The sequence below is a fragment of the Bos mutus genome, chromosome 7, assembly GCF_027580195.1.
Source record: "Bos mutus isolate GX-2022 chromosome 7, NWIPB_WYAK_1.1, whole genome shotgun sequence".
Lineage (NCBI taxonomy): Eukaryota > Metazoa > Chordata > Mammalia > Artiodactyla > Bovidae > Bos > Bos mutus.
In genome coordinates, this window is record NC_091623.1 from 85,561,700 (window position 1) to 85,587,639 (window position 25,940).

Genomic DNA, 25,940 nt, shown 5'->3' on the forward strand with positions numbered 1-25,940 from the left:
AAACATGCTTTCAACAAAATGTGAACATGTTGTATCTTGATTCATATGGTTTTACAATCAGGTCTTACTGAAGGAGCACACAGATTTCACTTCCTTTCTTGCAGACAATATGCAGGAAGAATCCACAAAGAGCATGTGGGCAATCTGACAAATTATACTATCTGGACTACAAGTCCTGCAATTCATTTAAAGAATGTCAAGGAGTTACGAGAGAGATTATGTTGTGGCCTTGATTTTTATTTTTTCCTAGAATTCTACAGATTCTAAAATTTATCAATTGATGTATCTTTTAAATAAACAGCACCAGTCTTGCCCATTGATACAATTAAAATTTGACTTTTTCAGCTCTTAGTTCACAAGTTTATTATGAAAAACACTGCAGTGCTCTTGTGCAGTAACATCATCTTACAGCAGGGAGAAAAAAAAACAGTTCCATTCAAAACAACTCACCAGGTTCTGACAGTAACAAAGAACAACATGAGGCTGAGATTTGAGAAGGGAAAATAAACTGAGTGCAGACAAATCATACAATTAAATTAAACGGTATCCCTGAAAATAAACAAAACGATTTTAAAACTCACAAGTAGAGGGGAGGCCTTGGTACTTATTTTTAAAAATGTTCATTAAGCTCCAATGATTGTTTGCTGCTATTCTTATCTACAGTCATGCTGAGTAAAGCTATAGCTAAATGGAAGTTAAATTGTATTCACGAGGTGTTAATGTTTACATCTTATCTGCAGTCTCTCAGAGAAAGCAAAGTAACTACAAATAGCGCTATGCCAGAAACTGGTTTCTTGACCAACAATGTCGCTTCAGCATGCAATGAACTGGTTCATTCTAAAGTGGTCACGGCTGTTGATGACAGGCTTTGTATTTTTATATGGCACATCTTTTTGGTCCGTGTGAAAACAAGTTTTTTTGAATGTTAACTATTCTCTGACACTTGTGGAGTTACTGTTGCTCTTCCCATATCCATTAGGTCAATATATGGTTCATGGCAATACTGTACAAGTTTAAAATTTCATTACAGGAAGTAGTCTGGGGTACGACGAGTAACATGTGGCTCGCCTCTGCGAGGTGCTGGGTCAAACTGCAAGCTGAAAAACAAAAACATATTTGCTCTAAGACATCAACGTACTGATAATTTATATCAATATTAGTCTCGGTTTTAGTTCCAGATGTACAACATAGTAGAAAAGGCAATGGCAACCCACTCCAGTACTCTTGCCTGGAAAATCCCATGGACAGAGGAGCCTGGTAGGCTGCAGTCCATGGGGTCGCTAAGAGTTGGACACGACTGAACGACTTCCCTTTCACTTTTCACTTTCATTCATTGGAGAAGGAAATGGCAACCCATACAGCCTTCTTCCTGGAGAATCCCAAGGACGGGGGAGCCTGGTGGGCTGCCGTCTATGGGGTCGCACAGGGTTGGACACGACTGAAGAGACTTAGCAGCAGCAGCAGTATAACATGTTGTTTTGAAATTTCTATACATTAATTACAGCAAGAGTCACCTATGTAAGTCTAACCACCACCTGTCACCAAAGTTATTACTGTATTATTCGACTGTATTCCACATGCTGTACATTTCATTCTTATGCACATTTTTACACTTTTTTCTATCCAATGACTTGCATAATAGGACCCTAATTATAGCTTTATCATGCGTTTTACATGCGTTTTCTAGCTGTATGCCTCCTCAAAAGAGCCAAGGCAACATCAGCCAGAGGATATGCTTCTATACATTGCGGTTCCTTCTGAGACCATTTGAAAAGATTCTACTGAACAAATTTTAAAGAGCCTAAGGTACTGTATATATAATCATTTCATCCTCAGGATTTATCTACTCTACAATAAAAGTATAGGTTTAAAAGTTAAGATCCTAATAATTCATATTAAGGTCTAGGTTTCTGTTGATGTATTTCAAAGGAAACCTAAAAATCTGTTTGGAATCTGGATTTAGCATAAACTCTTGAACTATTAAACCTCCCATTAAAACTAATATTCAAGTAATGGTAACCAACTACTCAGGTGTGAATACTTACAAAGAGTATTTTAGAGTATCATCAAGTTCCATGATTGCAGCTTGGTTACCACAACGATAACAATAGTTTGGAGCACTGAAAATCGTTACTACATTTCGGTCATGGCACCAGTTATATCCCTACAAGGAAAAAGAACAGGAAAAACAACAACAACTCTATTTTACTCCTTTATTTATACAACTAAAGGTGACTCCCTTCAAGAAGGAAAATAGATCTGCCCTTTTCCCCAAAAGGTTTTTTAAAAAGTACTGCTTTGTTTTTGGATGATTTAATAATTTCCTATACTCTGCAGAATGACCCCTCCCCACCTTCTGGCCATGCTGCACAGCTTGTGGGATCTCAGTTCCCCATTCAGGGAATGAACCCAGGCCACAGCAGCAAAACACTGAATCCTAACCACTAGACCACCAGGAACTCCCTATGCAGAACTCAAGAAGTCCTAAAAACAACAACAAAAAAACAAAACCACCAATCTCAAAAGGATAAACTACTTCTCTCACATTTCTTATTATAAAGGCCCTAAACATGATATAAGAATGAGTATATGGCCATTCCTTGTATAGGCAGATACACACTCCTGGAGACCAGAACCTTATTGATTCTGTCCTCATTACAGGCATTACTTGAACTGCCCAGATACGAAGGAGAGATGACTCTAGGAACCCCAACCTCATCCCCCCAAAGTTCACCTGAATGTATGAGTAACTTTTAAAGTACTGTTCAAAAATTTCTTTCCCTATCCCAAGCAAGGTCAGACTTTATGGATAATCACAGAGCTGTGTCAGTATTAATCTAAATTGAATCTTAATTTTATAAGTATGCTTAATCAATGTTTTACGCTAAGAATTTAGCCCCTTTCCCTTTAGTTTCTTCTTTTAAATCACCTGTAATCCTACCATCCAAAGGATCACTTAAACATTTTGGGTGTATTTCTTGCCAAACTCTCCTCCATATATACGCATGTTAAATATATGTAATAAAATTGAGATTAAAAAGTGGTGTATTTCCATCTCCTCCACCTTACTTTCCCAGCCTTAACTCCCAAGCACTGCTCAGTCATTGCAGGTTGGGACCACTCTCTGCTGTGGTACGCAGGCTCTCACTGCAGCGGCTCCCCTTGTTCTGGAGCACAGGCTCTAGGCGCTCCGGCTTTAGTAGTCGCAGCTGAAATGCTTTGTTAGCTCTGCCCCATGTGGGATCTTCCTGGTCCAGGGATCAAATTGGTGTTCCTTGCATTGCAAAGTAGATTCTTAACCACTGGATCACCAGGGAAGCCCCAAAAGCTTGGGATTTTAATTCTAGTGTACCTCCATCAAAAAGGCTCAGGCTATAATGGTACACTCAGAACGGTATAATCAGAAAAATACATGCATATTCTCACTAATACCATATAATTTAAAATTTCCTAAGATCTTAAGTTTATTTAAAAAGCAAGTCAATGTCAAAGAACAAACGTACCTCCATCACCAGCTGATGAGCTCTAGACACCAACGTGAGGCCATTGGCATGATTAAATGTCTCAGAAATATCCTGCCCAAAGGTGTAACCAGCTCCTCGAGGAGATATACCCCAACCTCCACGGTCATCTGGATCTGACCACAGCAAGTCACACATTGGACCCTAAAAAGCAAGTTAAGTTTTAGACTACCTCTTGGAAAACTGGTTAATATGTGATCTTAGTAATTTAATCAGAAGCACCCTACTAAGTCACTTGTTGAACGGTGTTTGCCAAAACCAGTAAAAGGTTTTGCAGATAGTAAAGTATCTGTGTCAAATAAGTAAGAAACTATTTCCAGATGTCTTTAAGAAGCACGGCCTACACCAATGAGTTCCAACAGCAACAAGCCCTAACTAATTAATAGTATAGTTTAGTAATTAAAGTAGATGCTCTGAAAACAGTCATCACCTCGGTCCTAAACCCAGTCCCAGAGCTGTCATGATCTTGGCAGGTTTCTTAATGTTAGCTTCTGAAGAATAGGGTCAATGAGAGTGCTCACACCACATGGGATGATTTTTGAGAATTAACAAGAAAATACATAAAATGAACTAAGTTACAATTAAGAACAGTTCCTCTTTCTAAAGTTTTCTGAAAAGAAAAAATTTTATTATCAAAAAGAGTAATACCTCATGGGGAACTTCTTGTAGGCGATCAAGTGCTCTGATGTGATCCAGTGTATCTATGGATGGTGAGAGGCCACCATGTAGACAGAAGATCTGAAAAGAATGGTTTCCAACATTACCTTCATTTAAAATAAACACTATACACTAAGCTGCAAACAGTAGCCCACATCACTCAGCCCCTTGGTGTTTCTGTGTTCTCCCAGAACTGGGCTTGTTTCTGCAGGATCTTTCTTTCATCCCACTGTAAACTATGGAATACACTTTTTCTGACTGATGATAAACCATCCCTATTGCACCCAAACTCCAATCAGATCTTGACTTTACCCTCATCATAGACTATTATTTTCCTTCTCATAGAATTTTCTTGAAATTTCTCTGTGCACTTGTCTACTGGGACCAGAAAATAGTTAATTACATCTCCCCAACATGTCCAGAAACAGCCTAAGAGGATGGATGGGCTATGTCTCCCACCCTACTCCGTGGTTCACTGCCACTCACAAAATAAGGGCCCAGAAGGACATGAGGATGGAAAAATAAGTTACTGACGCCTGAATGTTAAGAAAGCAGAAGTCTGAAAATAACTGGCAACATAAGCTTTAAGAAGACTTACATACCTGCCCATCCACCAAGGCAGTGAGAGGAAGATAGTCAAAAAGGTCTGTAAAATACTTCCAAACATTTGCATTTCCGTATTTCCTTAAACACTCATCGTAGAAACCATATACTTGTGTGATCTGTCTGCTCTCATGATTTCCTCGAAGAATGGTGATACGTTCACGGTAACGAACCTGAAACAAAAAAATGGAAAACATGAACAGCTGGCTCCTTCCAAAACCAAGTTAACAACCCAGCAAACATTCTACAGGAAAATACAGAATTTCAATTTTATTGGAAAAAATATCTCACACTCCCACATCACACAAAAGTGAAATCACACCTACAGATATTTATCCCACGGGATATCTGCCAACCCCATCTCACTACCACCGACTTTATGTCAAGCATAATCATCAGCTACAAAGCTCCATCCATGAGTTTTTTTTATTAGTTATACAACCATTACAATCCAGTTCTAGAACCTTTCCATTAACCCAAAGATCCCTCATGCCTGTTTGCAATCATTTCCAATTCCCACTCTCGGCAACTATTAATACTCTCTTGAGATTTGCTTTCTCTAGAAATTTCATACAAATGAAACTATGCAAAATGTAGTTTTTTGTGTGTTTGGCTTCTTTAACTTAGCAGAGTATTTTTGAGACTCATCTGTATATTGATTAGTGGTTTGTCTCTTACTGCTGCACAGCATTCCATTATATGACTACACTGTTTTGGCTTTTTATTCATCAGCTGGCTGAAAATGTGGACTGTTTGCAGTTTAAGGCTATTGTGAATGTTTCTATGATCCTACTGCCATGTAAGAAATTTTTGTATGCATATACGCTCTCAATTCTCTTGGGTGGATTCCTATGGTTCTAATGTATCTTCAACAAATTAATACTTGGTATGACTAGCCTTACCCATGAAAACTATTCTAAAGGGTCTTATTTATTTCGGGCTGTGCCACACATGGCCTGTGGGATCTCAGTTCCCCAATCAGGGACTGAACCTGAAACCCCTTTACTGGGAGCAGTCTTACCCCCTGGACCACCAGGGAAGTCCCTGGCCCTAATTTTGACTTTAATTTGCATTTCCCTGATAACTAAGGTTTGACCATCTTTTCATGTACTTAATGACCATTCATACACCTTCATGGGTGAAACATCTATTCAAATATTTTGTCCACTTAAAAATTATTTGTTCTCTTATTGAGTTAGGTTTTAAAAATATATATGAATACAAATTTTTTTTAGTGGTGTCTCTTGAAGAACAAAAAATCAATTTGATGGAAGTCTAATTTATCGGCATTTTAATGGATTGTGCTTTTGGTAGCATACCTAAATCATCTTTGTCAAACCCAAGGATACAAAACTAATTTTCTCCTATGTATTATTTCAGAAGTTTCACAGTTTTAGTAATTCAGACTGAGACCTCTGATTAATTTTGACCCATCTGTAGAGTATGAGGAGCTTAAGTTACCTTTTTGCATACGGATACCCAACAGTTCCAGCATTATTTGCTGAAGTTTCCTTTCCCCTGTATTAAGTCTGCTAGGACTACCATACAAGATAACAGAGATTAGAAAGCTTAGGTCAGTTCAGTTGCTCAGTCGTGTCTGACTCTTTGCGACCCCGTGAATCGCAGCATGCCAAGCCTCCCTGTCCATCACCAACTCCTGGAGTTCACTCAGACTCACGTCCATCAAGTCGGTGATTCCATCCAGCCATCTCATCCTCTGTCGTCCCCTTTTCCTCCTGCCCCCAATCCCTCCCAGCATTAGAGTCTTTTCCAATGAGTCAACTCTTCGCACGAGGTGGCCAAAGTATTGGGAGTCTCAGCTTCAGCAAGTCCTTCCAATGAACACCCAGGAATGATCTCCTTTAGGATGGACTGGTTGGATCTCCTTGCAGTCCAAGGGACTCTCAAGTCTTCTCCAACACCACAGTTCAAAAGCACCAATTCTTTGGCACTCAGCTTTCTTCACAGTCCAACTCTCACATCGATACGTGATCACTGGAAAAACCGTAGCCTTGACTAGACGGACCTTTGTTGGCAAAGTAATGTCTCTGCTTTTTAATATGTTATCTGCTACTGCTGCTAAGTCGCTTCATTTGTGTCTGACTCTGTGCAACCCCATAGACGGCAGCCCACCAGGCTCCCCCGTCCCTGGGATTCTCCAGGCAAGAACACTGGAGTGGGTTGCCATTTCCTTCTCCAATGCATGAAAGTGAAAAGTGAAAGTGAAGTCGTTCAGTCGTGCCCTCAGCGACCCCATGGACTGCAGCCTACCAGGCTCCTCCGTCCATGGGATTTTCCAGGCAAGAGTACTGGAATGGGGTGCCATTGCCTTCTCTGAATATATTATCTAGGTTGGTCATAACTTTCCTTCCAAGGAGTAAGCGTCTTTTAATTTCATGGCTGCAGTCACCATCTGCAGTGATTTTGGAGCCCAAAAAAATAGTCTGACACTGTTTCCCCTTCTATTTCCCATGAACTGATGGGACCAGATGCCATGATCTTAGTTTTCTGAATTGTTGAGCTTTAAGTCAACTTTTTCAGTCTCCTCTTTCACTTTCATCAAGACGCTCTTTAGTTCCTCTTCACTTTCTGCCATAAGGGTGGTGTCATCTGCATATCTGAGGTTATTGATATTTCTCCCAGCAATCTTGATTCCAGCCTGTGCTTCTGCCAGCCCAGCGTTTCTCATGATGTACTCTGCATAGAAGTGAAATAAGCAGGGTAACGATATGCAGCCTTGACATACTCCTTTTCCTATTTGGAACCAGTCTGTTGTTCCATGTCCAGTTCTAACTGTTGCTTCCTGACCTGCATACAGATTTCTCAAGAGGCAGGTCAGGTGGTCTGGTATTCCCATCTCTTTCAGAATTTTCCACAGTTTATTGTGATCCATACAGTCAAAGGCTTTGGCATAGTCAATAAAGCAGAAATAGATGTTTTTTCTGGAACTCTCTTGCTTTTTCGATGATCCAGATGTTGGCAATTTGATCTCTGGTTCCTCTGCCTTTTCTAAAACCAGCTTGAACATCTGGAATTTCACGGTTCATGTACTGCTGAAGCCTGGCTTGCAGAATTTTGAGCATTACTTTACTAATGTGTGAGATGAGTGCAACTGTGCAGTAGTTTGAGCATTCTTTGGCATTGCCTTTCTTTGGGATTGGAATGAAAACTGACCTTTTCCAGTCCTGTGGCCACTGCTGAGTTTTCCAAATTTGCTGGCATATTGAGTGCAGCACTTTCACAGCATCATCTTTCAGGATTTGGAATAGCTCAACTGGAATTCCATCACCTCCACTAGCTTTGTTCGTAGTGATGCTTTCTAAGGCCCACTTGACTTCACATTCCAGGATGTCTGGCTCTAGGTCAGTGATCACACCATCATTGAGTATCTGGGTCGTGAAGATCTTTTTTGTACAGTTCTTCTGTGTACTCTTGCCATCTCTTCTTAATATCTTCTGCTTCTGTTAGGTCCATACCATTTCTGTCCTTTATCGAGCCCATCTTTGCATGAAATGTTCCCTTGGTATCTAATTTTCTTGAAGAGATCTCTAGTCTTTTCCATTCTGTTGTTTTCCTCTATTTCTTTGCACTGATCACTGAGGAAGACTTTATCTCTCCTTGCTCTTCTTTGGAATTCTGCATTCAGATGCTTGTATTTTTCCTTTTCACATCTCTTCTTTTCACAGTTATTTGTAACGCCTCCCCAGACAGCCATTTTGCTTTTTCGCATTTCTTTTCCATGGGGATGGTCTTGATCCCTGTCTCCTGTACAATGTCATGAACCTCTGTCCATAGTTCATCAGGCACTCTATCAGATCTAGTCCCTTAAATCTATTTCTCACTTCCACTGTATAATCATAAGGGATTTGATTTAGGTCATACCTGAATGGTCTAGTGGTTTTCCCTACTTTCTTCAATTTAAGTCTGAATTTAAGCAACAGAAATTTATTTCCTCACAATTCTAGAGGCTAGAAGTCCAAGATCAAGGTGTCAGCAGGGCTGGTTTCTTCTGAGGTCTCTCTTCCATGGCTAGGAAGTGGCCATCTTCTCCACGTTTCTTTCCACTGTTTTTGTGCTCTATCTCCTCTTACAAGGACACCAGTCATACTGGATTAGGGGTGACCCATATGATCTCATTTTACCTTAATTACCTCTTCAAAGGTCCCATCTCCAATACAGCTAGGTATTCTGAGGTACTGGGAGTTAGGATGCAGCATGAATTTGGGGAAGAGGTGGTAGTGGCAAATTCAGTTCATAACTGATGGTTATGTTATGAACACAATGAACATAATGGTGTTTACTATTAAAAAATTTTTTTATTTATTTATGGCTGCACTGGGTCTTCCTGCTGCACACACATGCCTTCTCCAGTTGCAGCGAGCAGGAACTACTCTCTAGGCCCATGGGTTTCTCATTACAGCAGTTTCTCTTGTTGCAGAGAATGGGATCTAGGGTGCTCGGACTTCAGGAGTTGTGGCTCACAGGCTCTAGGGCACTGACTCAGTACTTTTGGCACACCAAGAAAGCTGTCCCGCAGCACACAGGATCTTCATGGACCAGGGATCAAATCTGTGTCCCCTGCACCACTGGCAAGCAGATTCTTTACCAGTGAGCCACCAGAGAAGACCCAAACATGAATTCTTAAAAGGCAGTGTATTTATTCTTCCTCTGAGCATTAGGACTCATCCTGGGCTTTAAGTATAGGTTAGCTTGCAAGATTGCTTTCATACCATCTACAGTCACTGCAGAAACTTTCCATCATTTAATTCCACTCCTTCAATTTACAGATACAGAATATAATGACCTCGGAAAATGTTTTGCAGCACTTGACATGATTCAGACTAGTTGCTTCATCAACACTACCATTTCTGTCAATTGCTCAAAATTCAGTTTTTGCCAAAACCACATCTCAGTGCTTCTCCAGTACTAGAAAATGCTGTCAGTCATCATACCATTTTTACATATTAATAAAAATTATCTACCCAAAAGAAAAGTCTAATAATTTAAGTGAAAGGTTATCTTAAAATATTTTCTACCATTTTGTGTTTTACCTTCAAATCTCTGTATATTTCCCAAAGCTACAACTGGTATAAAACAGTTTGATTTCTCTATCATTTCTATTGTACTAGATTATCATGTCATGTCTAACAGCTGCAAACTATTCCACTGAGATAAGCCATACTTTAGATATTCACTTACTGTTATTTATATCAATTCCTTCTCTGAATTAAAGATAATGCTACAATTTACGTTTTCATATAGGCAAAGCTTCTTTCCTCTTAAAACTTCTTCCTCAGTACAATTTAGTTACATGGTTGTTGAGTCAGAGGATATAAACATGCCAATATTGGAAATGTGCTGCTCTGTTAGTGAATATGCTTCAAAAATATCTAGAAAGGTTAATTATATTACCTGTTCTAACTCCAATTTATTAAATAAAACTTCTATTTAACCAGCCCTCTAGCATTTTTAAATCTGAGGCATTCTTTTCCTTAGAAAATAACTCATTTTTATATTCTGTACCATTCCCTCACATTCAGAATGAAGATATAGACATGATTTATTAAGTCCAAAACCTGAATATCTAGATTCCTAAATGTGGAGATTTATTCTAAAATCTAACATGCAGATAGAGAAGACCACAAATCACTGCTGGAGGGGAAAAAGGACATTTAAGAGGGCTGTCATATCCAGTTCAAAATGCTCAAATATAAAATTGAAATTACCTTAAGAGCTACAAGCAGAGTAACTGTTTCCACTGAATAATATCCTCTGTCAACATAATCACCCATAAACAAGTAATTTGTATCTGGTGATTTGCCACCAATTCTAAACAGTTCCATGAGATCATGAAATTGCCCATGCACATCTCCACAGACAGTGACTGGACATCGAACTTCTTGCACATTGGATTCTTTTGTCAGGATTTCTTTAGCCTACAGATGGAAAAAATAAACCAAGACACTTAGCATTAAACAACATAAACAAAGATATGTTTAGCTACACTTAAGATACAAGCTGCACTTAATACAGCTTTAAAGGGCAGGCTCAGCATAAGATGAAAAAGCAGATAATTATGACCCCATCAAAACAAAAAGGCAAGACATGCCTAAAATCTATTCAACAGCTATCTCATCCCTGATCTCAGGAAAAACATGCATCAAGGTGCACAGTCCCATTCTTCCCATCAGTACCCCAAGTTTTAGGCCTACCAGTTGACATCTAACTAAATGCTAAAGAGATCATTATTAGCAGTCACATGGAACAAGACACTCAGGTACCTAGTTCCTCAGCTTTAGAGTTCTAACTACAATATACTCTAGGATTTCCGGCTATGTGGAGAGGTTTCTTAGGCCTACTTTATTTAAAAAAGATTATGGGGAAGACATTAAAACTTAGTATTTTGTTTTTACCCTCTTAATATCAAAGTACAAACTTACTGTTTTACAACTGTGACTATTCAATATACATGGTTTTTATGCTGCTTTTAGAAAACTAGCATCCTATGCATTTCCCCATTAACCACAAATTCCAACATTACTTTAAAAAAAGACAGGAAACTCAATTTTTATCTTTATTTCTTGCTGATTAATTATTATCTTTTTGGCTGTGCTGGGTCTTCCTTGCCACGCATGGGCTTTCTCTTCATTCCAGTGTGCGGGCTTCTCACTGTGTTGGCTTCTCTTGTTGCGGAACACAGGCTTGGCAGTTGGGGCGTGAGGGACCTAGAACGTGTAGGCTCAGTAGTTGTGGCACAGGGGCTTAATTGCTCCTCAGCATGTGGGATCTTCCAGGACCAGGGTCAAACCTATGTCCCCTGCACTGCCAGGCAGAATTTTAACCACTGGACAACCAGGGAAGTTCCAAACGTTAGTTTTAAGAGTAACATAATATTCCACTCAGTAGAAACTCTTTCATTTATTTCCAACACACATTTATTAATCACTTGTGTTAGTTTCTCAGTCATGTCCAACTCTTTGCAACCCCATGGTCTGTCCACGGAATGTTACAGGCAAGAATACTGGAGTGGGTTGCCATTCCCTTCCTCAAGGGATCTTCCTGTTACTGTATGCTAAAAACTGTGGATTGACTGGGAGATAACCACTCATTTGCTAGACTATGAGTGATACTTTGTCCAAGACCCCATGCTAGTCCCTGGAGGTATAGTGAGTAAGACAGATCATTCTCAAGCCAGGGTTGGTGAGGGGGATTTGGGGAATGATTACAATTAGTAGATGCAGTATTAAAGTCCAAGGAATTAACCAGGAAAGGTTAACATGGTTATAGCACAGTATGGAAAAACAGACAAGGGCAGACTAAGGTGAGGGCAACAAGCCACCTGATTTTAGCACTGGTAGTCCTAAATCCCAGCAAATACGTCAGTTGCATCCACGCAAACCACAATGACAGCTGGTCATCCAGGTAGGAAATATAGGGGGAGAACAGAGCATGGATATGGACTGAAAACAAGTCTAAAGTAGTAGCAAAACAAAGATCCAACAGACAGAAGATCTGATGAGTGAATTTAGGATTTCAGAAGTAGAGGTATGACTGTGGATACCTGAGGTGGAGTAGAGCTTAAAGGTCACCCACCAGTACTGAGGGACCAAACGACCAACAAGTCTTGCCTGACTCCTTCCAAAACATATCTCAATCCGTATGCTTCTACATATTTTGTCAACATCCTGATCCAAATGACCATCATTTCACCTGGATTACTGTTAGCCTCCACAATGATCTCCCTTTTTCTAGTCTTCCTCCTCCAATTTACTTGCCATGTAACAAGCAAAGTAACAGCTTAAAAATTATCACCAGATTCACTTTATCCACCACTGTCTAAACCAGGGGTCCCCAACCTCTGGGATCTAATGCCTAATGATCTGAGGTGGAGCTGATGTAATGATAACAAAAATGAAGTGCACAATAAATGTAACATGCTTGGATCACCCTCAAACTAGCCTCCTCTATGGAAAAATAGTCCTCCATAAAACCGGTCCCTGATGTCAAAAGGTTGGGGACTGCTTGACCACACAGCACCTCGCTAGAACAATGCCCCAGATGTTGAAGGCATTACTTATTTTCAGAGGATCAAGAACTATTTTGAGATACTAGATAGGTACTGGCGTCTTTAGGGAAAGCCCTGAATGTCTCCCAGGACAATGGCACAAGTACAGGCTTAGAAAATGGTACCCAAGTTCTCTGGATAATGAAGAAACAACAGGTAATAGCTGTGAAGAAAAAAGCCCAAGTATCTAGGTTGAGGACAGAGGCCTGACAAACAAGGGATTTTATTCTCAAGTAAAAGAAGGCAGAACACATCCACCTGGGGGAGCTACTACAGAAGGTACAAGACTTTCTCAGGGAGAGCACTGTGGCTCACTACAGTGTGAGCAACAACCATGGATGTCAAGGACTGATTTACTTATTGCTGCACTGGGTTGCTATGCATGGGCTTTCTCCAGTTGTGGTGAGTGGGGGCTACTCTCCTGATGCAGTGCGAGGGCATCTCATTGCAGTGGCTTCTCTTGTTGGAGCATGGGCTTAGTTGCCCTGCAGCATGTACAACTTTCCCGGACCAGGGAACCCACATCCCCTGCAGTGGCAGGGGTATTTTTAACTGCTAGACCACCAGGTAAGTCCCCTACAGACTGGTTTTAAGGAAGTGGTACGCAACCTTAGCAGCACATTAAAAAATCACTTAGAAAACCTTTAAAAATATTCAGATGCCCAACTACTACTTCTCCCAATTAAGTCAGAATCTTCGTGGGTGGGATCCAAGCATAAATAAGCCTTCCTTCCTTACCCTATGCTTTCTTGGGTGCAGTCAAGCTTAAGAAGAACTATTTTGAAGTCCCTGAACATTCTGGGGAGACTATTTCAGGACACTTATCAACCACTGACATAGAAATGTTAATTAGTTTGATCTAACATTTTTAAATTTAGAAAAAAATTCCATTTCAAAAAGAGGCATTTCTTAAGAAATACATATACTCTATCTCTCTACAGTAATTCCAACTTCCCAGTTCATTATTACTGAAAAGCAGAATATTCTATTATTAAATATTCCATTACTAAGTCTATTTGGAATTAATACTGGGCCTAATGTTATCAGCACCTAGTATATACATGTGTGCTCAGTCGCCAAGTTGCGTCTGACTCCTGGCAACCTCATGGTCTCAAGTCTGCTAGGCTCCTCTATCTATAGGATTTTCGAGACAAGAATACTAGACTGGGTTGCCCTGCTCTCCTCCAGGGGATCTTTCCCACCCAGGGACTGAACCTGGGTCTGCTGCATTGCAGGTGGATTCTTAACCACTAAGCCACCTGGGAGGTCCTCAGTACATACTATGAATGAAATGATAGGTTCTACTTAAACCCATGTAAATCTTGCCTTGATGCTACCACACTTACTTCCACCAGAAGTTAAATTTTAAAATACATCTTGACACTTGAGTACCTGCAAGATTATAGTCTATATGAATGATAAAAAGTTGTCATTAATGACTGCCTTTTTAAAAATATTATTTCCTGTGATTACTGTTTCTAAACTGGAGTATAATTGCTTTACAATGTTGTGTAGTTCCTGTCACACAGTGAAGTGAATCAGCTATGTGTGCTGTGCTTAGTCACTCAGTTATGTTCAACTCTTTGTGACCCCTTGGACTGTAGCCCGCCAGGCTCCTCTGTCCATGGTGATTCTCCAGACAAGAATACTGGAGTGGGTGGCCATGTCCTCCCTCCAGGGGATCTTCCCAACCCAGGGATCTACCCAGGTCTCCAGCACTGCAGGCGGATTCTTTACTGTCTGAGCCACCAGGGAATCAACTATATGTATACATAAATCCCCTTCCTCTCACCCCACTCCCCATCTTACCTATCTAGGTCATCAGAGAGCATGGAGCTGAGCTTGTAACTGCCTTAAATCCCTTATAATCTACTCAAAATTTCTATTCAAATCATAAAAGAAAAGTCTAAATGCTATTTGTTCCTTTTAGGTATTTCAAATTTAGATAAATCACAATGATAAACACTATCTACCTTCAATTTTATTTTTTAGTCTTTAACTTGTTACAATATTGCTTGTGTTCTATGTTTCAGTTTGTCTTTTTTTTTTTTATACCAGTGGCACCCCACTCCAGATTTTCTTGCCTGGAAAATCCCAGGGATGGAGGAGCCTGGTAGGCTGCAGTCCTTGGGGTCACCAAGAGTCAGACAGAACTGAGTGACTTCCTTTTCACTTTCATGCATTGGAGAAGGAAATGGCAACCCACTCCAGTGTTCTTTCCTGGAGAATCCCAGGGATGGGGGAGCCTGGTGGGCTGCCATCTCTGGGGTCACACAGAGTCGGACACGACTGAAGTGACTTAGCAGCAGGCATGTGGGAACCTAGCTTTCTGACTAGAATCCAACCCACACCCCCCTGCACTGGAAAGCGAAGTCTTTAACCACTGGACCGCCAGGGAAGTCCCAACAGTAATACATTCTTGTAAAAAAAATTTTAGCAGCAGATAAAACTAAATATCCCTTCTGACCACTCTCCAGAATTCTACTTTTCTTGGGAAAAATAACCAACCATAGCATTCTGAGGTATATCCTTCCGAAGTCTCATTTTAAAACCTTATATACATATTATATTCCCACAGAAACGTAATAGTTTTCTTTGCATTTTTAAACTAGAAGCAATATTAAGGGAAAAGCAGCCTCCTCAGAGTTCATAATGCATATACATACAGACCAGGTCAATTTCTCACACTGGAAGTAAAAGTACTTCCTGAAGGATTAGGATACAAGGAGTGTGTACTGAAATGTATATCCCAGTACCTGCTCCCTTGTATCCGTATGCAGGCGTGTTTCCTGAAAGAAGATTCCATGAAGTGGACCTATGAGCATATACAGCCGTTTGTACTATTTTTATGTTGACACTACCACACTGTCCTCCGAAAAGGAAAGGCCACTGTAAAAGATAAAGTGAACACTCTCACCCTGGGGAAGTCAAAGCTTGCTCCTCCCTTCCCAGCAAATTTTAGACCAGAAAAATTATAATTAAATCCCGAAGAAATCAGTAGTATATATCAGATGCAATCCAGCCAACTATTAAGTATATTGTAATAAATAGTCAAGCTTATAAAGGACCAGTTTAAAACACACTTAAAAAAAAATTCTCTCAATTTACCAGCGCTCAGATGATCACTACACAAAAAGATGAAATTCCCAGAAGAGCATAACAAAAAAGACTGCAGACATCTTGTTAAAGATTATTCTACAGTCAGGAAAACTAATCATAGAAATGTCTGAGAGAAGCTGTGCTATCACAAGGAGTCAGGCCTTATAAATCCCAGAAGCACCTAACGCAAGCCCCCTCTACGGGTCACCCAAAGGGACCGCTAATGAGTCACCACCTTTAGTGTCCAAGCCTCTACCAACCACCAGTTTCAAAGACAGGTATACAACTTCAACTCTCTGGTTTAATACTCAAAGTAAATGGCAGAACCAGACTTTCAAGGTAACTTAATTAACATTAAACATTAAAAAAAAATTTAATAACTACCTTTTCACTCTCATGGTATTCTAACTCCCAAAACTGAAAGCCTCAGGTCATCTGAATTATTCACAGAAGCAAAAGCAACACCCCTCCCAAACTTCTATTTCCCCTAAAACACTTCTCAAGGACTTCAAAGTCTCAGCTAATATAATTAATATTTGAAAAAAGAATGAAGATCAAGTTCTAAAAATTAGTGTAACTAGCACCATATTGCTTTATTGGACCCCTACTGAAATTCAGTCAAATGATACAGATTGATATGAATTAAATCAAGGTAGTACCTTCCCAGAACAAAGTCAAAACTGAAACAAGTTATTCCATTTAATAAGAGCTTATCACAAGTAACTGTGGAAAGTTAAAATTTTTTACATGTCCTAAAATTTTAAAACTTAAAGATTCACCCAAAGGACAGTAACCTTCAGAAACAATAACTTATTATAAACATCCTCTCAGCATTCTGAGTTCAGATTCAGAAATCTCATTTTATTTTCAACCTACTATAAAACCATCAGGTAATAAGGTCAGTGACCTATAGACTTTAATATTTTTTATAGTTTTATATTCTTAGATATGGACTATCCCTAACCACCATAACAGTGTGACTGCTACTGCCGCTAAGTCGCTTCAGTCGTGTCCAACTCTGTGCGACCCCATGGACGGCAGCCCACCAGCCTCCCCCGTCCCTGGGATCATCCAGGCAAGAACACTGGAGTGGGTTGCCATTTCCTTCTCCAATGCATGAAAGTGAAGAGTGAAAGTGAAGTCACTCAGTCATTTCTGACTCTTAGAGACCCCATGGACTGCAGCCTACCAGGCTCTCCATCCATGGGATTTTCCAGGCAAGAGTACTAGAGTGGGTTGCCATTGCCTTCTCCATAACAGTGTGAAATTGCAAACAAATCAGACTGAAAACAGATCAATAGATCAACAAAGCCAATATTTTTCAAGGAAAGCAAATAAAACAAAACATGAACAAGAGATTCTTCAGCCATTCTGAATTTCCTTAAGGATATGCAATAGTGATATCATTTCTATGTAATTTACACAGCAGAAAAAGCTATGCAACACATTTATGCATTTTTACATTTTAAATAAAAAACAGGCAATGTATTTATGCATTTTATTATTAAATCAAGGAAAACATGGTTAACCTGTAAGAATATGGCCTTCTCAATTTTACCATACCAACAAAAGCTATTTTCATTTCTTTGTATTCCCTTCCAGTTTACAAGTGGCCACCATCTCAATCTGTGTCCTAAAGTTCCGAATACTGATCCAGTTTCCTATATCAATGTAAACTGTTGTATAATATGCTCCTGAACGATCTATCCATGTATTATTATTTATTTGAATCATTTTCTTTCAGGAAATTTTCAATTGTCATTACAGTGTTAACATTTTTTGTTTTCTACATACTACTGGACCAACTACTGCCCAACTTGTTATGCAGTAATAAATGGGAAGATCGTACCCATTCTCAGCTCTTTCAGGTATGAAGTGTTATCTTCTGATTTAACTGACACTTTTCATTTAGAGTTCAGACTTTTTATTCCATGTTTATATAGCATCAGGTATTTCTTCTCCTATACAATGTGTCCACACAAACTAGATATCTTTCTATTAAAAATCTGGTAATTCTAGTGTTCATTAGAACTCTAGTTCAAGTAAATTTAACATTTCATATTTTAATCAGTTGAATATGAATACATCTTCTACCAATATAGCCATAAAGACATGAGAAGCAAACAAAAAAGTAATTTTTGCATTTTACTTCTCAGTTTAAGTGAAAAATTAAAGACATCTGAAAAGTTTTTTAAGACTCCATGCTTCTACTGCAAGGAATTTTGCATACTGCTCAGTGTGACCAAAAAAATAAGTAAAAATAAATAAAATGCCTGTAGGGTCAAACAACCACGTTAGGTATCCTGGTTAGGCATGGAAAGATATTTCAAAATATAAAATAAAAAGCACAGTAAGTTTGCAATAATGAAGTTTTTCAATAACCTAAGACATTCATTTTGCTTCATACTGCCTTTATGGATAGAAAAGTTTTTTAAGTTCGTGATAAATATGTGACCAGATTTTTATTTTGGTGTCATACATAAGGTAGGACATATTACTAAGCTCTAGAAGCAAATGAATCTTGAATTAATTATCTCCAACTACCAAATCTTTCTTCATAAACTTAGTCTTTCATTAATTATACTGATCAGATGCCGCTAATATTTTATGAAATATTTCAGTCATTTTTTATTTAAATTCTGTATTCAAAAGTCCCCTGGAGAAGGGAAAGGCTACCCACTCCAGTATTCTGGCCTGGAGAATTCTGTGGACTGTACAGCCCATGGGGTCAAAAAGATTTGGACAGGACTGAGCAACTTTCACTTTCACACTTTGCTTTTTGATTTAGGGTCTAATGGAAAGAAAAAGATCAGGGATGAGGGGAATCCTAAAATTCTATCAAGAGAATATGTGATGTTTTCCCATCTGTTTCTGTCAAATAACCATCTTACTTCTGACCAAAATGAACATTAAAAAACTTATATTTTAAATTATTTATTTATGACCGTTCACGAGCTTTCCCTAGCTGCCCCAAGCAACTAGAGAAATAACTACTCTTTGTTGGTATGTGTGAGCTTCTATTGCAGTGGCTTCTCTTGTTGGGTAGCACAGGCACTAGGGCGCCCAGACTTCAGCAGTTGTGGCATGTGGGCTCAGTAGTTGCCTCATGCGTGTGGGATCTTCCCAGATCAGGAACTGAACCTGTGTTCCCTGCACTGGCAAGCAGATTCCCAGTCTCTGGACCACCAGGGAAGTCCTGACCTTTTCTTTAAAGCAGTATGCCTCACTTGCAACAGGCTGGCCTACATCTCTACCAACAAACATACCCATGTGCATGAATTAAACAGTCCCAATTGTTTCTGCGTAGGAAAAAAAATGTTAATCTACTAAACTGAGAAATGTTGCTATATACACAGTTAAAAATTTTTCACAAGAATCCATCCTGAATGAGATTCATCCTCACTGAGTCTGATCTCTTCTCTCATCTGTGAAAGGTGACTTAGCCTTGAGGACCTTTAAAGTTCTTTTCATCACTTAAAAGGGCTTCCCTCATAGCTCAGTTGGTAAGAATCCGCCTGCAATGCAGGAGACAGACCCCTGTTGGATTCCTGGGTAGGGAAGACCCACTGGAGAAGGGATAGGCTACCCACTCCAGTATTCTTGGGCTTCCCTTGTGGTTCAGCTGGTAAAGAATCTGCCTGCAATGCAGGAGACCTGGGTTCGATCCTAGGTTGAGAAGATCCCCTGAAGAAGGGGAAGGCTACCCACTCCAGTATTCTGGCCTGGAGAATTCCATGGACTGTACAAGCCATGGGACTGCAAAGAGTCGGACACGACTGGAGTGACTTTCACTTTCACCACTAAAAAGCTTTTTTATTGGAAGTCAAAGCCCCCCAACAGATAGCAGGCAACATTGCTAGTTTACAGATGATGGGCAGCAGAGAAAGACAATTAACCTGATAGCCACTAGCACAAAAATTCTAAAATCTTCCCTATCTGGAGCTTACAAGTTCAATCTCCTGACTAATCCAAAACCCTGCTACAGAGCAATAACAAATCCCTACAACAACAACACTATTTAGACAAACTTAAATAGTGAAAATAGCACATATAAGGAGAGTATAAAAATTTTTGGTTGAATGTATTCCAAAGACAAATGTACACTGTCACAGTTACCAGTATTACTGACACTCCATAACTTGTGTGAACTACACTTTGCATGACTACGTTATCTACTGTTTATCTTTCAGAGGCACTCTAGAAAAAAGGTTGTCAATCTTCTTTCAGGCCTCTCGACAACAGAAAGGTAAAAGTTCCCATTGGTGGTAGTAACTAAATGACTAAGGCAGAGGTGGGGACAGGGTGTGCCAGAGTGACTGGTCAGCTGGTCATGTATAGTTTAGAAAATACCCAGATGCAGATATATCTGTCACTGCTTTATTCATCCATTCCAAATCACAATACCAATAAATCAATGGGCAACAGCAACTTTGTACTGTGAAAAAATTAAGCAGTCAGTCCTAGATTGCTTTTTCCAGTCCTTTCAGACCTCACTCACCCCAGCCATTTACTGGCTACCAGACCTCTCTCTACTTCAGTCTCTGCTACAACTTTTGCTCCAGAAGTTGAAATCCCCTTCACAGTTATATTCTATTTCAGATTTCACTTGTCCAGTGGACTGCAGGTTGAGGTTTTTTCACAAAAGGATGATAATGAGAAATGGTAAGGAAAAAAGGTGCAAATAAGAGAAACAGCTCTAAATATAAAGAAAATAGTAAAAGGAGGGGGGTTGATTCTATGCCAAACGTAACTTCTCCTACTTCTCAGCACCCTCAAGAGAGACCGCCTCTCCACCATACATTAATCCAAACCCAATGTCTCCTGGTTTTCCTTAAAGTTTATCTCCTCAAAACTAAATAAATACTCAACAAGTAACTGACAAACCTGACTTACAATAAAACCAGGAAAAAGAATACCGAACAAGAGTTATCTCAAGTGCTCTTCCAGTGCCCGTCCTTCTTTTTATAGCATGAGTTTCACCTTAGTTCTACTGCCCGTATTTGCAGACACAGAACTCTTGATTCTGACAGAGAAACAAAGGCAGAGTTGGGGGAGGGGGGAAATTTGTGTGTCCAAAAAGATCTGTTCACCTTTTTAGTGTTTCCTCATTAAGTCAACTCAAAGACAACTGCACTACTGATTCATGCCTGGAAGATCACAAAATACACCCAGGCAGACAGCCTTGATCAAGGTAGCTATGAGGATAAAAAGAAAGGCATTTTAACAAGCTGTAATGAACAATATAAATGTCAGTTACGCTTTATTAGAATATTTTAGAGCTCGTTCTCTGGATCATGATTTACACTATCTTAGAATACACAGAAAATGAACTGGGGTTTTCACCTCACTAATCTTATTTGAGAAGCAAATGCAGTTAGCCACATCCAATATTGAAGAATAATTACTGTTTCCTCCTCCAGGACAGAGTGAGACAACAGTATGTGACATGAATAGGAAGCTTTCAAGCAATCAGAACAAAAATTATACTTTCTTTTACATAGCTGAGGATTCTGCAATTCAGTCTGGCCTCAATTCATCTGCATCTTTCATTACTAACACTACCTCAGAAGAGAGGGAGGCTGTGCAGTAAGACTAGAACACTGGGCTTAAAGTCTATACAACTAGGCAATCTGAATTCAGTCACTGTAGCCAAGTCTCTTTACCTTTCTGAGGTGTGGTTTCTATCTATGAGGATAACTGTTTCATAAGCTTGTTTCATAAGTGACAGTATGATGAAAACAGTATGTTGTACCATGCTGGCCCCACAACTGCTTGTTCTTGATATTCAAATTACCTTTATGGAAATGAGTCAAACAACCTTTTAAATTAAACACACACACACAGACTCACAAAAATATATTACCCATTTCATATAGGAATTTAACCTTGGTCAAGTATTTTGCAGGTCATCCAACCAGAAGGAAGACTCATACTGCATTTTATTTATAGTGCTTGTACAGCAATAGAAAATAGCATGCCTAGGTAAAGAACTCCTCTGGATACAAACAACATTCTCCACAAGTTTGGTAAGACATGAAAGCACAAGGCCAAAAACCATACCTAAATGAAACCACTGCTGAACAAAACAAGACTGTTTACTAGCGCTAGGCACACAACATCATCCTTGGCTTTGATATAGATCACATCCTGGGGGGAGAAAATCTTAACTAGTTAAAAGCATAAAAACCATATTCACTCTTGTTTATAAATACACACTTTTCTTCTCATAACTAAAGAAATTATGAATTAGCCATCTCCACCAAGTATCTTTTCTTTAAAAACAAAAAGGGAAAAAAGAAAAAAACTATAATACTAATCAAAGTTTTTCCTTCAAGGTTTTCAAAATCTGTAGCCTTCACTAGATGCACTACTAGTCATACAAATACTAATAGTGAAAAGAGAACTTTTCTCTTTCACTAAAGAGAGTTGAACAAAAGATGGTAAGTCATGTACTTTAACTTGTCTCGTCTACCTAAAAAACTGCCTTCAAATTAACTTAGCTTGAAAGATTAATAGAACTCTAAGACTTGGAATACTTAACAAGTTAAAAACATTTTGAAAGCTGTGTGGTTATCTCCCTGAAAGGATCCAAGACTTAGAAATCTAGCTTCAAGTATTTTTTCCTTTTTTTTGGCTCTAAGAATTAAAATCTTGATGCAGTAAATGAGCAATGGAGAATTAAGCATAAATTGATTAATCTCACCACATCTAAATTTTACAAAGGTGGGAAACAATGGCCATTTACCAAATAGATCAAGCTTCAGCACCCCACTGTAACTCCAGTAGTATCTTCTGTTGTCTCCAACAAGAACACTCTACCTCGTGGTCCACCTACGACTGATTTCCAACTAGATTCAGTCTCCTTGAGGATAAGCATGATTATTTTTCATTCTTCTCATAAAAGCAAGCAGTCATGGATATCTAGTAAGTTTTCAGTATTTAAATACAGTACTAATTTAAAATAGAACCGTACTATCTCAGATTAACAAGAACCTTGGGACATCTGTTTTAATTCTAGCTTATAGACAGGAGGCCCAAGTGAAGTGGCTGCCTCAAGGTCAGACACAATTACTTGGTGGCAGAAAGAGGACTAGTGTCCAGGTCTATCGCACATTTCAGTGGGCTTCTAATTACATCCTTGCTCTCTTGCAATGTTTTCTACGCAAATGACTAGTCACCGAGCCAACTGCTGACTCAAAGTCATTATACAGAGTAAGAACTCAACCCTAGAAGTCATTAAAATCATCACTTACAGTAGTACCTAAACACTAAGACCTAACATTATACATTAAGTGATCCTTAAAAGTCTATTTCTAACCCTTTAAAACAAATGTCATCCACATGAATTAAGGATCAAGAAGCAACAGAAGACTACACTGCTCCTATTAAAATTCAGCTCAGTGAGATGATGTGCCACCTCATCAACTAGCAGTTTCTGTCGAAGCTTGGGAATAAACATATCTGAATTAGACTCACTTAAATTGCAATTACTCACAGAATAGTATCTGAAACAGCCTGTTTTAGGAGCATATACATCAAACTCACATTAAACCGCAAGTCAGCATAATTACTGTCTAATAATTACCTTCACTATTCCAGAAAGGCTGACATTCCACAATTCTGTGAAACTAAAATGAGATGCTACAAAGGTAATTTTGAGAAGGTTAAGCTGAAGCATTCATGGTGGAGCTCATCATTTTCTCTACTTTAGAAAACTGAATTATAGGACTTAAATCCAACAGGCTACCTGTTTCCCCAACTCCGTGGGAAAAAGAAATTGGAATTAGGTAACTTAAAATGCATTTGCTGAAACAGACTACAACATTCCAATCTCAACATCTGTGAGATAAATTATTTTAACACTAAGCACAATGTCTGGAATACAGTAAAAGCTCAATCAAGATATATTATTATTACTATCACTATTTAAAGTCACAAATACACAACTTTTCCAACAAGGAGCTAGGACACAATATTTGCTGCTCTTTCAGTTCATGGTGCTCATTTAAAAAATAAATGGCAAAATGCCAAGTACGTTAGGATTAGAGAAGGGTTTCACACTACCCAATTTGAGTCAGCATATAAATCATAAACTGACACTTGATTTCCAATCCAAAGTTCCTTATGGAGTATGACTCACCAAATTCTCCATTTCTTCCAACTATGAAAAAGAAGTTACACTCCTCCCTATAACTACCACCTCTGACACTCGTAGGTTCGAGATCCATCTTAAAATTCTTTGAAAACACACCTTAAGTCTCCAGAAGAGAGAGACAGTACTTAAAGCTGTGGGGCCTTTAGGTAGGACCTGGGATCTGGTCTACAAGCTTGCCTTTCGGGGAGCCTCTGGACAGCTCTGGACCTGAGAATTAGGCCAGAGAACCAGTAAAAAAAAAGCCTCTTACTCACCTCAGAGAAGAGTTCCATGCCCCATTCCCAACCCATAGAACCCAAGTTCTCTTACCTAAACCTTCCCAACCCATAGAACCCAAGTTCTCTTACCTAAACCTTCCCCAACTCCGACCCACAGGGTCTAGCTCCCCCCAGCCATCTCTCCCCGCGCCAAGGCCGGGAAGCTCTAAAGCCCCGGAGTTGAGTGAACGGCGCCATTTTAGGCGGCCGTGGCAGCGACAACCAATCCCTGCGCGGGAGGCAGGGGGCGCCGGGTCGCCCGGGAGCCGCCTCCGGGCCGTGCCGGGCGCGGGTCCGGGAGGCTCGGGGGGCCGGGGCCTCCGCCATGTTGCACCCTCCCCACGGCGCCCTCTTTCTCGAGAAGGCTCTGCCCGCCGCGGCTCCCCCATCCGAGATGTAGCTCACCTTCTCGCAGAGGCTCTTAACCTGGGACTCAGACAGCTGCTTGCAGTCGTTCAGCTGCTCGATCCACTGGTCCAGCTCCTTGGTGAACACCTTCTCGTCCATGATGCCACCCGCCCGAACCGGCTGCCGCTCCGCGCTCCTCCCGCGCCGCCGCCCGCACACGGGCCACACGCACACGCCGCCGCCGGTTCCCGGGGTATTTGTGAGGGTACTGGCGGTTGCTCGGCGCTAGCGCTGGCCCTCTGGCTCGCCCCTCTGTGCTCGGCCACCGGCCGCTGCCCTCCTCCACTCGCTCTAGCCCCGAAGCTCTGCTCTCTGTAATGGCGGCCGCCGGCGTGGTGACGTCACGCCCGGCGTCAGGAGGCGGCAGGGTGCGGAGGGGTAGAAGGGCCGGGACCGGAGCTGCGCAACTGCAGCGCCAGCCACGATCCGTCGCCAGACTCGCGAGGTAGGGCTCGACGCGCAGGCGCAAAGCAGCCCGCTGGTTACTGAGGCACCTTGGCCTTTAGGGCGTGGTCCTCTAGCAGGGAGGGGCCGAGGGAAGGGAAGTCCGAGACCGAGTAGGGGCCTGGCTTGCTGCTGGGATGTAGGCTAATCCCAGAGCACTAAATCCTGCGCTGCGCGGGCGTGAACGTGGCGCAGGCGCGGTTGGGGTGCGAGGATGGCTCCTTGCAGCTGGAGACTTCTTCCCTAAGGTGATACCCTTCGGCTTTTCACCTGGCGACTAAAGTCAAATTAAGGAAACTAGAAATGCGACCGCATGGTTCCTGCATGATACAACAGTACTGAAATTGCGTGGAATTCTTGCATCTTGGGGGCAAGAATGGGCGCCGAGTGGTAGCGTGGTTGGAGTAGCCACTTCCTCCTCCGGGCGCGGTCGGCACCTTGTAATTAGGTCACTCGTAGGCGGAGGAGGGTGTACCTGTTGGGGGAAGGCCGCGCGGTGCACCTGATTCCGCCCCCCGCACACACCTGTCCCCAGGCCTAGATTCCGGCCCAACAGCTGGGGCCTCGTAGCACTCCTGGCTCCGCACGCACCGCGAAGCCTCTCCCCTTGTAGCGTCTCTCCCCAGGTGTGCGTCTCCCTCCGACTCTAGTTATTCCAGGGAAGGAGAAACGCTCCCCCCAAACTCTCTCTCAGAGTGGGTAAACGCTCCGCCCACTCTGGCCTTCATTCT

At 40.7% G+C, this 25,940-nt stretch overlaps 1 protein-coding gene across 1 annotated transcript; it reads right to left on the reverse strand.

Moving 5' to 3' along the window:
• Nucleotides 1–346: 346 nt before the first annotated feature.
• Nucleotides 347–25,062, reverse strand: PPP2CA (protein phosphatase 2 catalytic subunit alpha). Its single transcript, XM_005890413.3, has 7 exons — nt 24,763–25,062; nt 10,508–10,717; nt 4,781–4,954; nt 4,170–4,259; nt 3,504–3,665; nt 2,046–2,164; nt 347–1,097 (listed from the first exon to the last, which is right to left on the reverse strand). The coding sequence occupies exons 1-7, from the start codon at nt 24,862–24,864 to the stop codon at nt 1,025–1,027; spliced, it is 930 nt and encodes a 309-aa protein (XP_005890475.2). The 5' UTR covers nt 24,865–25,062; the 3' UTR covers nt 347–1,024.
• Between the last annotated feature and the right edge of the window lie 878 nt (nt 25,063–25,940).

What these genes read in the sequence shown, in the direction of transcription:
- PPP2CA (XM_005890413.3), bottom strand. Translation starts at nt 24,864, where the DNA reads ATGGACGAGAAGGTGTTCACCAAGGAGCTGGACCAGTGGATCGAGCAG. An exon ending in CTCTGCTTGTAGCTCTTAAG is followed by an intron (nt 4,955 to 10,507) that starts GTAATTTCAATT and finishes TTTTTGTTTCAG; the next exon opens with GTTCGTTACCGTGAACGTAT. An exon ending in CTCATCAGCTGGTGATGGAG is followed by an intron (nt 2,165 to 3,503) that starts GTACGTTTGTTC and finishes TTTTCCTTGTAG; the next exon opens with GGATATAACTGGTGCCATGA.